This window comes from Pollachius pollachius, assembly GCF_949987615.1.
Source record: "Pollachius pollachius genome assembly, chromosome: 3".
NCBI classification, from domain to species: Eukaryota; Metazoa; Chordata; class Actinopteri; order Gadiformes; family Gadidae; genus Pollachius; species Pollachius pollachius.
This window is the reverse complement of record NC_136936.1, coordinates 4322202-4340476: the sequence shown is the minus strand read 5'-3', so window position 1 is coordinate 4340476 and position 18275 is coordinate 4322202. Positions and strand designations below refer to the sequence as shown.

At 48.0% G+C, this 18275-nt stretch overlaps 1 protein-coding gene and 1 pseudogene across 2 annotated transcripts in view; both read right to left on the bottom strand.

The window, feature by feature from the left end:
- Positions 1 to 213: 213 nt before the first annotated feature.
- On the bottom strand, positions 214 to 12869 carry LOC307073153 (annotated as a pseudogene). The gene is made up of 5 exons: positions 12604 to 12869; positions 7954 to 8181; positions 1715 to 1821; positions 719 to 840; positions 214 to 636 (listed from the first exon to the last, which is right to left on the bottom strand). The product of its transcript is annotated as an uncharacterized misc_RNA (transcript).
- Positions 12870 to 14823: 1954 nt separating this feature from the next.
- The window catches only part of plch1 (phospholipase C, eta 1), a gene marked incomplete at its 3' end in the record, with an annotated part of 47940 nt that continues 44488 nt past the window's right edge, over positions 14824 to 18275 (bottom strand). The window contains exons 22-23 of the mRNA XM_079732855.1: positions 17529 to 17627; positions 14824 to 17381 (exon numbers count right to left, since the gene is read on the bottom strand). Of these exons, the coding sequence (XP_079588981.1) occupies positions 14824 to 17381; positions 17529 to 17627 (2657 nt within the window). The remainder of the gene's footprint in view (positions 17382 to 17528; positions 17628 to 18275) is intronic.

Sequence of the window (18275 nt, the reverse complement as noted above, 5' to 3'; positions counted from 1 at the left end):
GCAATAATAGGATGTTAGAAAACTAAACATTATTATTAAAACAATAAAGATGGAATACATTTGACAAGGTATTAATTAATACATCACAAAAATGAATATACATGTTTGCTAATTATTCAACATTTTGCTCTTTGGAGTCTACTTTTTGTGTACCTTAAAATCCATGAAATTAAGAGTCATTTGCTGCCTACCCCTGTGCATGTGCACATCGTCCTATCTTCCCATCAGCTGTTTCTTGGTGTTCCTCTCAGGCCTCAGGAAGGTGATGAAGCACTTTGGAGCAAAGATGCACAGCAGAAGGCCATAACTAGACGCCAGGATGGCAAAGATCTCCACAGCCACAGAGTACTTCCCTGGAGAGCTGATGTAGGCTGGGACAAAGGCCACCCAGACAGCACAGAAGATCAGCATGCTGAAGGTGATGAACTTGGCCTCATTGAAGTTATCAGGTAGTTTCCTAGCCAGGAAAGCAAGTAGCAGACAGAGGCAGGCTAGGAAGCCAATGTAGCCTAAGACAACTGCAAAGCCCACCACTGAACTCATGGCACACTCTAGGTTAGCCTTTGACCCCTGGAAACCAAGGTCATGATGAGGGGTCGGAGGGCTGAGGGACAGCCATATGGTACAGATGATCACCTAGTTAAAAAAACACATACACCTCAATATATCTCACACAATGTAAACTATTATGATCATTAATGGTGTACATATTGCCCACCTGTATGCTGGTGAAGAAACAGACGCTGCCTCTATGCTGGCCCGGACCAAATCACTTCATCAGGCCTCCAGCTCCTGGCCGAGCTGAGCGGAAAGCGTAGCACAAGAAGATGACAAAAACAGCTGAAGTGACCACAACCCCAGACACAGCTTCAGTTTTCAGGACTAATCCCATTGTCTCATTAAAAGACAGGAAGTCCACTTTGCGTGGAATACAGGAAGTGTGTGCATGATTGGACCAGGACTCAACAGGACATCGCCTGCACTGATGGGAACCTGAGAGGGTCATACAGGAAAGGCAACTAAGAAACGGGAAGAGAGCCTCCTGATTTTCCAGAAAACACACCAGTTGAAGTGTTTTTGTCCCTCACCAGTCTCATTGCTGACCTCTCCAACAGTACAGGGGATACAGTAAAAGCAGCAGACAGGCTCTCCTTTCCTATTGGCTCTTCGGGTTCCTGGGGGGCAGATCTCACTGCACACAGAAATTGGCACCTAAACAATTAAATGAACTCAATGAGTCAGGTGTAGATATTGTATTTTTATTGTATTATTATCCTGTTTAAGATGGTTGTCAATTTGACCACCTGACTGGAGCCTGTAGTCCACTGAATATATGTTTTGTTCAGGTGTAATTCCAGGCCATCCACTCGACCAATCAGAACTAGTTTCAGTGGACCCATCAGGGGAGGTCTTCCAGTTGACCAGGTCATAAGCAGCTGGGATGTCGGCTCCTTGGAAGAAGAATTCCTCCCCGTTTGGAGTAGTGAAGTTCACTTTGTTCAGGTGCTCTAACAACTAAGAACAACGTATGGTCATCAGTAGGATAAACTAGTTGAATTAAACCTTTATGAGATTTCTTTAAATATTATGTGAAACCAATGTGTCTGACATTAAAAGCATAAACCATGCTATTATAAATCCCCACCCCGTGAAAATCATGCTTGGTGTGGAGTATATTATACCTCTTTATGTGTAATGTTATAAGGTGAGCTACAGGTGGAGGTGTTGTCTCTTGGGGAACTGTCTTTATCTGGGCACGAGAGAAGGCTGTGCAGAGCGTGGGCTGCAGCATACACAGCCAGGTAGGTATTATACGCGGCCCTTAAGTGGGCAGTGTCAGTAAAAATATTCTGTACGCCCTCAAGTGTCTCTCTCCCAGTGCACAGTGAAAAAGTAGCTGACAGTGGAGACATGGTGGCATGAGAAGCAGTCGAGATATTTGTAGTTAAACCATCAGACATGGATTTCAACAGTGTTGTTGAAAGGCTACATTCAAACTCCTTTTCCCAGAATTCCCGTAGATGTTAATCACCAGGGCGATTTGAGGGTTTTAAGCCCTGGAGGAAACTTTTAAATCCTGGTATCCTTGCACTTCGAATAGCAACACCTAACACACCACTTGCCACATCCAAAATGGCAACATTTTGTAAAAGATCGCTGCTAGTACTCCAAGCCTCACTGGCTAGGAACTGCCTATCAGTCACCTACAAAGAGAGAAGAGAACGTCATTCAACAAACAGAGAATTATGAAGCATTGGTTTTCACATTAACAAATCTATTTGGATATTTCATAATAGCCTCTTGTAGTGCCGGAGGAAAAGGAGGACGTAGGCAGCGTAATAATAACCGTTTTAATCCAAAAACGACAGAGCAGAACAATCACTCGCAGCGCATGGCTAGAACTCGTGCAACCGCATAACCCGTCCCCCTAGACCCCCCGTGACTCATAGCCAGTTCCCTCCCACTCGATCAGTAAGAGGGGAACACGAACACATAATGTAGTCACTACACCAGCCCCCCCAGTGTTCACCTCAATATTCAAAATCCCCGCGGCGAGGAGGGCGTATGGCCCGGCCCCTACGACTGTAGGCAAAGTCAGGAGGTGCGGGAGGAGGCGTGACATCGTCCATCACATCCTCTTGTTCTGCGGGGCGGGGGGCAGCGTCGACCCGAAGGCCGCAAGCTGTGGGGGCTTGTAGGGGTTGGAGGGGGGAACGGCCACGGCGTGGCAGGGGGGGTAGGACGGGGGGGCGGCCCCTGAGCGGTGGCAGAGCCAAGTCCGGGGGCAGTTCAAGGTCCAAGTGAGCCGGTTTGAGGCGATCAACAGACACACACTCCGGCGTACCCCCCATATCAACCATGAAGCTCTTGGCTCCTGCCTCGATGACACGGAAGGGTCCGTCATAGGGAGGTCGTAGCGGAGCCCTGTGGCCGTCGTGGCGGATGAAAACGTAACCCGCAGACTGCAGCTCCGGGGGCACCCGCGAAGCAGGGACGCCATGCCGCGTGGTCGGGACCGGGGCGAAGGCCCTGGCGCCGTCCAGCAGGGAGGCGCGCTGAGTGGAGGCGGACCAGGGCTCCGTCGGCTTGGGGATGAGGTCACCAGGGACCCGCAGCGGCTGTCCGAACACCAGCTCAGCCGACGATGACCGGAGGTCCTCCTTGGGCGCCGTCCTGAGCCCCAGCATGACCCACGGCAGTTTGTCGAGCCAGTTGCTGTCCGTGAGGCTGGCCCGAAGGGCGGCCTTCATGGAGCGATGAAAGCGCTCCACAAGTCCGTTAGCCTGTGGGTGGTAGGCGGTAGTGCGGTGGAGCTTGACCCCCAGATTCTCTGCCACCGCCGCCCACAGCCCCGAAGTAAACTGCGGGCCGCGGTCAGACGAGAGGTCAGCAGGAGTGCCGTAGCGGGAGACCCACACCGCGATGAACGCCCGGGCCAGGTCGGGGGCTGTCGTTGAGGAGAGTGGGACTGCTTCCGGCCAGCGGGTCGTCCTGTCCACCATGGTAAAGAGGTAGGTGAAGCCGTGCGAGGGGGGCAGGGGTCCCACCAGGTCCACGTTGACATGGTCGAACCTCCGCTCGGGCACCGCAAACTGTTCCAGGGGGGCCTTGACATGGCGATGCACCTTGGCGCGTTGACAGGCAGTGCAAGTGTCGACCCAGGACCTCACATCCCTCTTGAGCCCGTGCCAGACGAACTTCTCTGACACCAGCCGTGAGGACGGTTTCCTACCCGGGTGAGATAAGCTGTGCACCGCCTCGAAGACGGGGCGTCTCCAGTTGGCGGGGACTACTGGCCTTGGCTGACCCATGGAAACGTCGCACAGGAGCTTGGCCCCTGTGTCACTGAAGAGCACCTCCTCCAGGCGCAGCCCTGTGTTCGACGACTTTAGAGCGTGGACGGAGGGGTCGGCAGCCTGATCCACAGCCATGCGGGAGTAGTCCAAGTTCAGCTGGACCGCACCGACCACCACCCTGGAGAGACAATCGGCGACCACGTTGGACTTCCCAGCCACGTGCTGGATGTCTGTGGTGAACTCGGAGATGTAGGAGAGTTGGCGCTGCTGGCGGTCGGACCAAGGCTCCGTGGTTTTGGACATGGCGTGTGTGAGCGGCTTGTGGTCCACGTAGGCCGTAAACTCACGGCCTTCCAGCAAAAAACGGAAGTGTCTGACCGCGAGCCACAACCCAAGGAGCTCTCTGTCGAAGGTGCTGTACTTGCGCTCTCTGGGAGACAGCTGGCGGCTGAAGAATGCGAGTGGCTGCCAGGCATCCCCAACCCACTGCTCGTACACCGCCCCCACGGCAAAGTCTGATGCGTCCGTGGTGAGAGCAGTGGGCGCAGAGGGTGAGGGGTGGGCCAACATGGCCGCGCGGGCCAGGGCCGCCTTGGCGTCCTGGAAGGCCTTGACACGTTCCGCCGTCCAGTCGACCGGTTGTTTCAGAGCCTTGCCCTTCTGGGCCTCGTACAGTGGGTGCAGGATGTGAGCTATGTGGCGGAGGAAGCGATAGTAGAAAGTCACCATCCCGATGAACCCCTTGAGCTCGCTGACTGTGCAGGGGTGTGGGAAGGCCGCAACAGCTTCTACCTTCGAGGGTAGGGGGGTCACACCCTCCGCAGAGACCTGATGCCCGAGAAAGTCAAGGGTGTGTCGTCCGAACTCACACTTCGCCGGATTGACAATCAGCCCATGTTGGCTGAGTCGCGTGAAGAGGGTCCGGAGGTGGGACAGGTGCTCCTCTTCTGTGGTGCTCGCGACGAGGAGGTCATCCAAGTAGACGAAGAGGAAGGGCAGGTCCTGGAGCACCGAGTGCATGAGGCGTTGGAAGGTCTGCGCCGCGTTCCTGAGGCCGAAAGGCATCCGCAGAAACTCGAAGAGACCGAAGGGGGTGACGACGGCTGTTTTAGGGACGTCCTCTGGGTGCACCGGCACCTGATGGTACCCCCGTACCAGGTCCACCTTGGAGAAGAAGCGTTTGCCCGCCAGATGCGCTGAAAAGTCCTGGATATGCGGGACTGGGTAGCGGTCAGGCTTGGATGCGTCGTTGAGGCGGCGGTAGTCCCCACATGGGCGCCACCCACCGTCTGGCTTAGGGACGATGTGCAGGGGAGACGCCCAGGGGCTGTTCGAGCGTCGAACAATGCCCACCTGCTCCATGTGCGCGAACTCCGCCCTGGCGACGGACAGCTTCTCCGGGTTGAGGCGCCTGGCCCTGGCGTGGAGGGGAGGCCCATTGGTCTCGATGTGGTGCTCCACACCATGCTTCACCGTGGGAGCGGAGAAGGTGGGCTTAGTAGTAAACGAATAAATAACAAAAACGAACGTCGGGGTCACCAATGTAGTGCCGGAGGAAAAGGAGGACGTAGGCAGCGTAATAATAACCGTTTTAATCCAAAAACGACAGAGCAGAACAATCACTCGCAGCGCATGGCTAGAACTCGTGCAACCGCATAACCCGTCCCCCTAGACCCCCCGTGACTCATAGCCAGTTCCCTCCCACTCGATCAGTAAGAGGGGAACACGAACCCATAATGTAGTCACTACACTCTCACATTTCTCTTGGCCAGTTGTAGAAACAACTCCCTCACGTCTGTGCATGCGCGGAGCTTGGGGGTGGCTTTCGGGACTGAAGCCCCGAATCTCACGTCAAAAGCCCCGGATCTTTTTTAAGCTTTTGAAGTTATGACAACCCTAACATGTTCCCTCATGTTTCGACTGGTAGTGATTTTCACCTCTTGAAAATGATTTATTTTCATTTTGAAAGAAACAACACATGGAAGCAATGGAAAATGCCATCTCTCGTTCGGTTGTTTAGAACGGTTGCCAGGACAAGGTGACGTTTTCTAAACATCCACGTCTCTCAGCAGTCTTGTTAAAGTAGCCTCAGGGTGTGTAACAAACATTACCATGGACATTAGAAATTATTTTTCTAAACCAACATCCAGTGATACCGTAGCAGCAGCAGCCCCTGCCAATGACCTGTCAAATGTTACCTTGATGCGCGCTGGCCGGGAGCAGTAGTGCTGGTGCTAGTGCTAACTAGCCTGCCTCGGCTAGCTAGGCTGCTATGATAATTACTCCTTTCACACAAAATAGATTACCAGCGTTGTTTAAAATGTCAGAAATCCGTTTTTCTGATTGCGATTCGGTCTCAGCCAATATTGTACAGTGTTGTGTGTTACCAAATGTTACCTTAAATTAAATGTTGAGGTCCACTGAATATCATGAAGAGGTAAAAAAATATCCATGTCTGACATATCGGTTATTTTAAACTCAAACTTTATTAACGATTTAGATAAGAAATGTACAGATATCGCGTTGCCGCATTCGCTGTTTGACCAGCAGCCAACATGTTAACGATGTTACCGATGCGCGGCTGGTGCTAGACTGTCTTGTTTACTTTCAGCTTGCGTCCATATCCACGTTCATTGAACTTTGACCCCCTTTTTAAATGAGTTCTACCAGAGTGATAGATGCGGACAAACCTCTAAAACAATGTAGTACTTATTTGTGTGCATATGTATAATACTTCAGTGCATTATCATTATTATTTTAAATTAATATAAAATAAAATTGATAATGATAATGCACTGATATTTCAGAGATTTAGGATTTGTCAATGTCCAGCAGGTCACCCTAAAATGGACTAGAATGCAGGAAATCGCATTTTAGAAATTCAATTTTTTACGGGGGAGGACCCCCAGACCCCCCTCTGGGCTAAGCCCCGGATGTACACAAAGTCTGGCTCCGCCTCTGCGTCTGTGTACCAGCAAAAGATCAGTATCACTCTTGCAGTGGAATGCTGAACAGTTGCAGCTGCACGTTTTGCATCGTCCTCAATAGTCTCCCTGCTAACTGCTTCTAGAAATGCCAAACACACTCCTGATCCCTTAATCTCCTCCTGAAATGTCTGAAAATAGCAAAATAACTAAATATAATAAATTATCAAGGATTCCTTCCAAAGCTTTCTCTAACATTGCTACAAATAAAACATTTTATAAAAAGTAATAATAAAAGTAACAACCTGAAATGCCAGATGACCATAGTCATTGTTTGCAATGACTGCTCCAATCCAAGTCCAGTTGAAGTGTATTGCAAGTCGGGCCATGGTCTTAGCCTGGTAGACGTCACTGGGAATGGTCCTGAAGAAGTTAGGAAACCGATGTCTGTCGCTAAGACAGGGACAGCTAGCAAGGTAGCTAATCTTAATGGGTGAAACATAAAATGTAAATAACATAGACTTGAATCAATTGTTGAAGTAAATTGTCATAATCAAACTCAATCTTAGGAAATATAATTCAATGTTCCTCCGATATCATTGATGGTGAAACTCACTACTGGAACAGAGAGAGACGCCAGTGTCCTAGACAGTATTATGGCTGTGGTGGAAGAAGACCCACCGATGATCAGCAGTACAGACGGGCCCCCTAATGAAAGTAACGTACATGAATTACATTAGAAAATCATTCAACAATGTGTGAGGAGGCGACCTCATCATACTAATCAGTTTACCTCTCATTGCTGAAGATGGTCCAGATACATGTGATTGTGGCAGGATGGCTGTGGAGTCACAACTCTTCGTCTCTCCCCCAACCAGTGAGAATGCTCCATGCAGCACCCAGGGGTATAGGCTACAGTCGTCGAGGATTCGGTAGTTGAGCTTTACACCAGGAAGAATGAGGGGGTTTCTGTTGATTTCTTCCACTGCAAACTCCATGGCATAGACAGACTTCAGTGTCTCTACCTCCAATCTAATAAAACAGGAAAGAAGTTATGTGCAGTAGAAATTAGGAAGGATCATTAAAGTATACTTGTAGAGCATTCTTCAGATGAATGCCCATAATTGTGTATCCGAAGAAGAACATACAGATTCTCAGGATATATCTGATTGATGAATGTATAAACAACATTTATTAAACATTCAAATATACTATTGGACAAGTTCCTTTACCCAGTGCATGGATTGCCGAACGGAGGCTGAATAAACTCCTGGTCTATAACCGGCGGTCGGTAATGAAGGTTAAAGAGCCCACCGATGACGACGTCTCCATCCTGACCCTGGTTGAACTCCTCCACTCTGGAGCCCCAGCGAGAGCACTTGGAGGTCTGCACCCCCTCCAGACCCACCCTGGGCCCCTCATCCCTGCTCACCATCACAACAATCAGCAGGGAGGGAGCCCTGGAGGACCACGCAGTCAGGAGCAGAGACACCCAAGACATGGGCGCACCGGGGGCCGATGACATCAAGGAGCACTACTGAGACTGGGGACTCAGTGGCAAAGTATGTCCACCATGATTTTAACTTAAATGCAGAGTGTAGAAAAACTGTTTACAGGAAATGTATATCATAATACAAATTATTGGATTTGGTTATTATCGATGCCTAAAGCCCAACGAAGAGAATGCCACAAAATAATAATCTCATGATTAAGTAGAAGCAGATTCATTCTTACCCCCAAACAAAGAACGCCCCCATAACGTAACATACCCTGAGTCTCTGTCAACCCTAACTGCTCAGCTGGGTTTTATAAATGTGGGGAAGCATTGTAGTGGAGGCTTGGTAAACAAGATGGCATTCATGTCATCTTGCTGTGAAAACCACTTCCTTCAGAATTCAGATCATCAATCATTCATCTTTGAGTGAATTGAGCAATGAGCAATTAGATTCAGCCATTTAGGAATCCTTTTTTTTGTGATCAGTAATGTGTCGATAATAAAGTGAGTTACTCAATAATTTTGTGTGAGCTGTAGAAATCGAATTTCAAAATAATATTCAAATTTGCTTTCTGGGATTAATAAAGTATATCTTATCTGAAATGTACATCATGGTGCCGAATCCTAATTATTTTATTAATGATGTGTTAATATCTATACCATATTAACTTGCCGCCTCCCTTGGTCTGATGGCGTTATGAGTTAGTCCCATTAGTTAGCACCTACCAGTCACAGTAGACTGGGCATGTAGTATCAAGCAATATTAAGTGATATTCATCAACCTTCAACAACTTTCTAGCCCCATAATATTGCCCAACGCGTTTGCCGTTAGTGATCCGATTGGAATGATTGTTGAATAAAAAACAGTTCTCTGAATCCATACTGTTTTTTATCAGCAACACTGGAAATGGAATCCAAACGTGCCTAAACACTAAAGTAAAATGCTATTGTTGTGGTGTTCTGGATACATCAGGAGTGAGGTATACCCTGAAGGACCCCTGTCCTTCCCCCCTGTCCAACCATGTCCAACCATGACCCCTGTCCAACCATGTCCAACCATGTCCAACCATGACCCCTGTCCAACCATGACCCCTGTCCAACCATGTCCAACCGTGACCCCTGTCCAACCATGTCCAACCATGACCCCTGTCCAACCATGACCCCTGTCCAACCATGTCCAACCATGACCCCTGTCCAACCATGTCCAACCATGACCCCTGTCCAACCATGTCCAACCATGACCAACCATGTCCAACCATGACCCCTGTCCAACTATGCTCCCAAGGGTGCTTGTACATTTTGACCCCACATGGTATTGCCCGTCTCAATTCCGGAAGTATAGGAGCATAGAAATGTGACTGGTAGTGATGAGGTTTTTGTTATCGTTTAGTAATCATCTGTAATTATGGGGAGACATACTTCCACCTTACTTCTATTTATTTAGGATTTTACACTGTTACAACTCTTGAGTCTTGAGTCCCATGATGCATTCTGATGTAGAAGCCCTATACGCGGTTCCCTGACTCCACAGCACTTTGGGCCGGCGGTTTCAGTGTTCTTCAGGCATCGAGAGGGATTTTTACCCTGGAGTTCTCTTGTCACTCCATTACACCCCACTAAACCATGCTCCCAATACGGATCCCGGCACCACTTTGCTGGTTCTCTGATGCCACACCGCTCCGGGGGCCTCACTCCTAGTGCTTAAGGCACTAGGAGTGAGGCCTTACCCTGAAAGATACTTTTGTTCATTGACTTGTTCATTATGAGTCTCAATAATAACACCCTTGACTACGATGTAAATTAAAAGCGGTACCTGATGGATGAGGGGAGAAACATAAGATGCAGATGCTTCAATAAAGGTGTACTGCATGATACGTTTACGAGGCTGTCCTGGGGTGCTGGGATTCTTTGGGAGACCCTTCACACGGTACACTTGTCCCCTTTAAAGGGGAGAGGTGTCATGACCGATGCCAGGCAGATCAGCAGCAACACAACGAATAGGACCCAAACACAGACATGAACTCAGAGAAACAAATAATTAATAAAGACAACTCAGATCACGTGCCACGATTTAGCACAGAAAAGATTTACAACTTGGAAGAGAGACTGACAAAGGTCCATGAAAACCATATAACAAACCTTAGACCTTAGAAATTAGGTGAAGGTGGGAAGATTGACAGGGGAGCTCAGGTGAGAGGGATGAAGTGAATACAGATGTCAGATGGGAGTGGCAGGGTCTGTAAAGCAAGGGGCAGGGTCCGAGGACATCTGGTTGGCAAGTGGTGAATGGAAACTAAAGAACATGGAGACAGACTGTGACAAAAAGTCAAATCAATAGGCAAATCAATAGTCATGCCGAGTGATGCTGACCTTTTCCCAAGATGAAGAAACTCTATCATGATGGGGGTGGTCTCGAGGGATCGCTAAATGGTTTGAGGAGTATACAAATGATGTGATGGTCTTCAGACTCACCAGATCTCAACCCGATCTACCACCTATTGAAGAAACATAGAAAAGGAAAGGGAACAAATTAAAGTCCTTGGCTCAGAGCTGAGACAAATTGATTGATTCCCGTTGAAATTCATGGTTCAATATACGGAGGAAATTAACACTATTAGAGACGATTGTCATAGTTGATGAAATTATAGTTGGGTAAGAGTTATTATTCAAACTATGTCTGTCAAATAAATCTTAACAGCGAGTTCAGACTAAACAGCCTTGGGAACTTTCCCTCTACATGGTCAATCAGAGCACAGCAAGTTTACCACATAACAAACACTGTGCAACTTGGCCTAGCTGAAATGTTCAAAGGGAACACAGCTGAGGAAACGTAATGCTGCAGGTAAACAGTTCGGGACATTTGGAACACCACCAAACATAACAAGTCAATTATGGCCCCAGTAAACTAGTGTGATACATTCCTCAGAGGATTCCATCAGGTTGGAGAGCTGGGTGAGCACAGCCGCAGGTGTGCTTGTTTCTTACCTGAATTGCCTTTCATTTCCAGGCAATTACACACAATTATACCCTCATCAAGTTGCCTCACTGGTGGGAAAAGCTGCGTGTCCTTGAATACAAAACATGTTTTCATGTTGCATTGTTTCAATGTTTTTCAGTCAGCAACACGTCAATGGAATAGAGACAATTATTGATTCGTTATATTGTTGTGATTGGGGAAGCCTGGAACAGCTGGTAACCAATCAGTAGATTCTTTCTTCAGGGTTTGGCCTGTTTCACATTGGCTATGGTGCAGGCCAATTAGCAGAAAGAGCATGTGATGCCCACAACCAACCAGTGGATTCATGATGTAATTCTTAGCTATGGTGTAAAAGAGCAACGTTACGTCCTAATAACCTTATCTCTTGTGATTTGATCAACGTTCATATTACAAATGTGAAATACTAGCAACAGCCAAATACGTAACCACAATATAAATATACAAAGGTTTATGTTTATGAAATGCTCTAGTCATTTTGTCAAATTATATTGGCAACAAATGTTACTAATAATGAGTGACGCAAAGAGACGGTTTCAATGATTTGATCACCAAGACCAGCATGACCCTTCCATGCCAAACCTCCTCGTTGACATATCTAGTTCCTATAACTGTAATGGAATACCATTGTTAAGCAACCCGCGCATACAAAACGTTAAATATTTGTGTAAATTCCCACAAAGACGTAGACCTGTTCCCACATTTCCTACATGGAAATTGTTATTGTCTGTCATGTTATTTGTCGTTCTTAACTTGACAGAAAAGAATAGTTTATATACTGTGTGTGCTACCACCCTCTGGTGGACTTTAGTATAAGGTAGATCCAGTGTTATTTGCATTAATAAATACAATCACAACGGCAAAAGTGCATCAAGAAATGAAATGAGTGCATGTATTTTTTGTAAAATAAGGCTTCACTTCAAAACATCTTATTTTTCATATAGGGTTAAACTATAGGCCAGGCTCATCTGCAATTGATAAATGACTAATAAAAATACTTAAAACGTGTTACTAGCTAAAACAGAGTTCCATTGTTACCATTTTTTTAATAATATAGGTTTCAAATATACACACATTTAGAAATGTCATGCAACAGAATGCATACAAAGGATATTTGTTGCCTTTATATATTTTGCAATCTTTAAAGCTTACCTGGTGCAGGAAAACAAGTTAGTATTTTTTTACTCAGATTGAGTATTTTTTGTTACAGATTGCAGTATTTTGATGAATCATAATACTCACACACTACAATAAAATCATATTAGGGAAATTATTCAGTCATTATTTGGTCTGTTTTGGATCGATTTGATGTATTTGAGACATTGGTCAGCAAACTATCGGTTTTCATTTTTTAATTTGGCCATCAGCTGTTTCTTGGTGTATCTCTCAGACCTCAGGAGGATACAAAGCAGCAGACCATAACTAGAAGCCAGGATGGCAAAGATCTCCACAAGCACTGAGTACTTCCCTGGAGAGCTGATGTAGGCTGGGACAAAGGCCATCCAGACAGCACAGAAAATCAGCATGCTGAAGGTGATGAACTTGGCCTCATTGAAGTTATCAGGTAGTTTCCTAGCCAGGAAAGCAAGGAGGAGACAGAGGCAGGCTAGGAAGCCTATGTAGCCTAAGACAACTGCAAAGCCCACCACTGAACTCATGGCCCACTCTAGGTTAACCTTTGACCCCTGGAAACCAAGGTCACGATGAGGGATCGGAGGGCTGAGGGACAGCCATACACATGCACATTCATGCACACACATACAAACATGCATACACATACACACAAGCACGCACACACAAACATGCATGTAGACACATTCACGCACATACAGTATTATTACACATCCAAATTACACCTTTCCAGAGTGCTTGAAAAACAATGCTAGAATGACCCCAAGCAAATATGTGTATGTGTGTGTGTGTGTGTGTGTGTGTGTGTGTGTGTGTGTGTGTGTGTGTGTGTGTGTGTGTGTGTGTGTGTTTGTGTGTGTGTGTGTGTGCGCGTGCATGTGTGTTCATGTGAGCGACAAACCATTTATAAATAAGTAAAAAGTGGGTGTCCTTTCTGTTGCGGGCAAATAAAAATTGATTGATAAATTATCAATCAATATATACTTGTTTTGATCCTATAATATTACATCATACAGTTCACTACACGAGGGGAGTACATGAATACAACCCCAGGTGTGCCATTAGTAGTCTGACGATCAAAATAAGATTACAAGCAATTATAACAAATTACACGCCCGGAGAGGAGGAACTCAGGAGGAAATTATGTCCAAGTTCAAGCTTTGTTTTTTTGCCAATTAGTTTTCTTTTCTAATTATAAGTGGACTTTTATATTTTCCAATTTTAAATGTAGTTTTAATTGGCGTAAAGCTATCCAGTAGGTTATTCATTAGGTAATAGTAGGATTGTACCATATTAAATCAATTATACAGTTTGATATAGTAACGTATAGCATAATAAAGACTTATATTCTCAATTTTCGTATGTATTTATGACATTCTTTTGCAAAGGACAATACAGGCAAGGATACATCATTGTTTTCCTCAAATCAAGTGATTTGATATTTTATTGCATTTGTAGGGAAATGCCCATAGTACTCTAATGAGTAATAATACACAGACGATAGGTCCAACACTGAAAAAAATATTACAAAAAACTGCAGCTTAGCCCAGTCTAAAACTCTCTATTTGACTCCGGCATCTCCTTTATGCGTAGCCACTTATACCTCAATGCAGTGTTATATACATGTCAAGTTACCACTTCCAAGGATTGATGTATTTATGCAGTCAGTATCAAAGTAATTATAAAAATACAATGATTAATACAGTGTTTTTGATTCCTACGTAAAAATGAACATACTATAGGCAAGCAAGTCTATGTACTGTATTGCACCTAAGGCAAGCAAGTCTGTGTCTTTATTTCACATATTGTTCCAGGTTATTCTTGACGGGCATCGCAACATCAACTGAATAGGTTTGTGCATAGTCATGCTCGAGATGTCCAGTCTACATGCAGGAAACTAAAACATTTGCAGGCCATTCTTAACAAGAAACCGTCGCCAAATCGATTCTATCATGGGAAACAAAACAGAAATATTTACACACAGCCGGTATATACCTAGAAATAATACTGAAAAGGAAGACTTCAAGGAGATCTTTGATAAAATAGACCCCATTATGTAAAAGTGTCTGTTTGAATTAAATTCACATTCAAAAGATACAAGGGTCAAGGAATCTGCTTCAACAGTACAGACAGTTCTGACGTCTCACAAACAGAGCGAACAGTGTTGTGCAGTATTCTAGAATGCATTTTAAAGTACTTTCACAGACCAAACAGGACACAGACACTAGGCTACATTGCCACGACGGTTGGCGCCATGAAAACTCCCACTTTATTGAACTGTGGTCATCTCATACAGGAAGTACATGCTTTCTGGTCCAACCATAACACACTGTACATACCACCAGCTATATTGTACAAAGGATACACTTCAGAATAAGGAAACCTAAAAGTGTATGTGTGGAAGAGGATTCCCGGTGTAATTGCACTTCCTTCCAGCATGTATGTGTCCACCTCTTCTTCTCATTCCCGCAGGTGTTGGCGCTACAATCTGAGCAGGAAGTACACCTCAGGCTCCGTGGAGGCGTAGGAAGCGTCCGCCGGCGTCGGGTGTGAGTAGTTACCGTAGTACCCGTCCCCGTAGCGGTCGGCGTATCCCTGCTGCAGCGAGGCACACGACCCCTCCGGCAGGCCCCTGTCCTCCAGCTGCCCCAGGTACCCGGCGATGTAGGACCCCGTGGAGTGTCTGTTCGCCGCCGGCGTCTGCGACACGGGTTTGCTGCGCAGCACCACCCCGCCGCCGCTCCCGCCGCCGTTGCCCCCCAGCTCCGACCGTGGCTTGAGAGCCTCCTGCTGCCTCTCGCGGGCGCGGCTGTTGATGTGGCGCACGCGGCTCTGGCTGCGAGAGGACAGCCGACGGGTGAGCGGCGGCGGCGAGCCGTCCACGTCCACGCCGTGGGCGGAGGACGCGGCCGTGTCCCGGGGCCGCGGCGGAGAGGGCGGTCGCTGGATGGCCTGAGGCGGCTGCGGAGGCTCCGTCCCGGGAACGGACTCTTCGCCCTCGACGGCGTCGAGGTTCAACAGCCTGCGCAGCTGCTGGGTAAGAGGGTCGGAGGACCGTGCTGGGGGCGCGGGTCGCCCCAGGGTGCCCATCCTCTTGCGGTCCCTCATGTGGGGGGCGATGAAACTGCGGCTGATGATGTGGTATTTACTCTGAAAGTTGCAGGAGATGTCCTCCGATGTCAGGTCTCCCAGAGATTTGGATTTGCTGGGACCGGATGCCTGGCTGCTCACTGGGCCGGACTGGGGGAGCGATGGGAACGGCTCTAAGCGCGGCTCTGAGGGAGGCCGTGTGGCGTCGGGCCGACGCTGCTGCGCGTCGCTGAGATGGGAACACACACCCCGCGGGGAGGTGGTTTGTCTGGGTGTCTGCGGTTGGCTTGGACTCGTGAAGTTGACGTAGTGTGATTCAGGCGTGTGACAGTCCGTATCCAGCCGGCCGTGCGCCCCGTCGGAATAAGGGGTGGGCGAACACATGGCTCTTTCTCTGGAGAGAACGCGAGACACCACTGACTTGGCAGGGAGAAACTCTGAGGCAGAAGGGCTGCTCTGGAAGTGTCCTCCCAACTCCCTCTCTATTGTGTTGCCCGTCTCCCTGTGGAAGCCATTCATGCCATTGCTGCCGTTGTAGTTTCTCTGTTTAGCAAAGTCTTTGTTGTTGACGTAGGACTCTGGTTTACACTGCGGAGATGGGTAGCTGTTCTGGCGAAGGGGGCTCTGTGTCATCAAGATTTGAGAATTGTTTGACCTTTGATAAAGAGACGGCTGGGAGTTTGAAACAAGCTGGCTGTGTTGCGGCTGCTGAAAATAAGGTTTGGACACAGGGGAGGAACGTTGAGAATATTGAGATTTGTGTGGCGAGCTTTGGTGAGCGTTATAAGAGGATGAAGGCTGTATCTGGGGCAAACGGTGCAACTGAGCCGAGTCGTTGTTCTGGTAGATAGCGTGACGTTTGGTCGGGCTGGTGAGCATGTGGACATGCCGGGACGGGGGCAGCATCCTTTCCAGAGGATCCTCATCCACGTTTATCTCCACCTCCTTATAACCACACCCAGCCATGTCGCGGGAAAACTGGGACGTGGGACGATCCACAGAGTAGCCGTTGTAGCTGCATGCCACCCCACGGCCCGGCTCTAGGATGGGACCCGCTGGGTCATACACCTCTTCATACACACTTTCCTCTACCTCCACAGGATGGCCTCCCCTCCGTTCCTGGTCAACACACCCCCCCATGCCGCCCTCCGACCCCAAACCTCGGGACAGCTCGGATGGGGAGAAGCCCGGGCCGTTTGACGTTTGAGTGCTTCTCACGGAGTCCAGGGCCCGGAAATGAACCGTCTGTTTCTTCAGATTGTACACGGAGGTAGGGGACAGCACCTCCTCATCCAGGATGGTGTAAACCTCCTCCTGCTCCGTCGTCTCGGGGCTGTGGAAGGAAGCCGGAGCAGGGGGAGCAGGTTGGTCGGCCTGGGAGATCTTCCGAGGTGAATAGAGTCTTGTGTTTGGAGAGTCTGACTTTTGAGCCTTTTGAGGACTAATTGGACCTTTTATGTTGATTTGGCCATTTGATGAACTCATGCAAAGAGGAGACATGTAGTCCTGCAACCCTTTGTGAGGGATGTTGGACTGGTTCGGAGTGCTACAATTTTGAACAGAGAGGTTGAGGAAGCCGTTAAGCCTCTGATGTTCGTTCTTCGCTCCACCATTAGAGGTGGTCGAAAGATTGCTTTGATCAACAGTGTTGTCAAACTGACCAATCAGAGCGGAAATGGAGCCACGGGTGTCGTTCTCGTTGCCTAGGGAGACGGCGTCGATGAGCCTGGAGAGGGTACTGTCCTGTAGGGAGTTGGGGCTTCGCAAATTGTTCGAGCGGTCCATGTTCACCGGGCTCAGGGGAGTCCCAGAGGAGGGGGCGGAAGAGGAGGACGAGGAGATGGCGGTAGGCGCTGCCGTGTAGGTGGTGCCGTCCGACGACGTCTCCGTCTTCTGCCTCCTCCTCTGCGATCCCCCAAACGGGGACCTCACGCATATCCTCTGTGTCCCTGGGAACCCGCAACCTATCATCTTCCGTTGATGAAGTTCCTGTGATTGTTCTTTGGAAGGATCCTTGCCGCTTCTTTCATCCTCTTCGCCGACGACAAGATGAGAGGTGTCTACTGATCTGCTGCGCTGAGTGGTTCTATCCGTACATGTCTTTGAAGGGGTTGAGAAGCTCAGTTGATCCGTGGCGGATGATTCGATGAGGAGACCCACGGACGTAGACCTGGGCCGGTCTAAGGAACTCATTCCTGTGGACAGAGAAGAGGCAGTGTAATGAGTGAATGCATACGCTGTACCAATGGACTGAGAACACCAAGCCAAACAGCCAACAGTGAACAACCTGTAGCCTAGCCAACGACGAAGCACTTGCAATACACAGACAAATGGAATGCACCACCAAGTACAACCGTGGAAGGGGGGCTTGGGAAATGAAGTCGTGAAGGCAAAAAACGGAAGCATCCAAACAGTGAACCATTTAGTCAAGGCATGGTCGGATGGGTTCATTTTTGGCCGAGTGGGGGGTAAAAAAAAACGCACTACAAAAATTGATCCCCAAATGGCAGCAAAGTACCAGACACAATACATTGGATGGATGATTCACCAACCTCCAAGTAATAGGTGTTTTAGATTACCTGCAGGGAAATCCTAGTCAGAGCTCTACTACAAAGAAGCACAACAGGGTGAAGAAGGAACAGAAGAAGCAAGTTAACGTATAAGGGAGCGACACTACCTTCAGTCTTCAGGTGAACAACATTGAAAGGTTAAAAGTGGAAACACTGCCTAAGGTTAACACAGAGTGCAGACAGGTCAAGCAAAATGCAGTTGAAAACACTGTAGCAATAAAGACAAGGGGACACGAGGCATTGACAGACCGTATTCGGTGCGTGAAACAATCT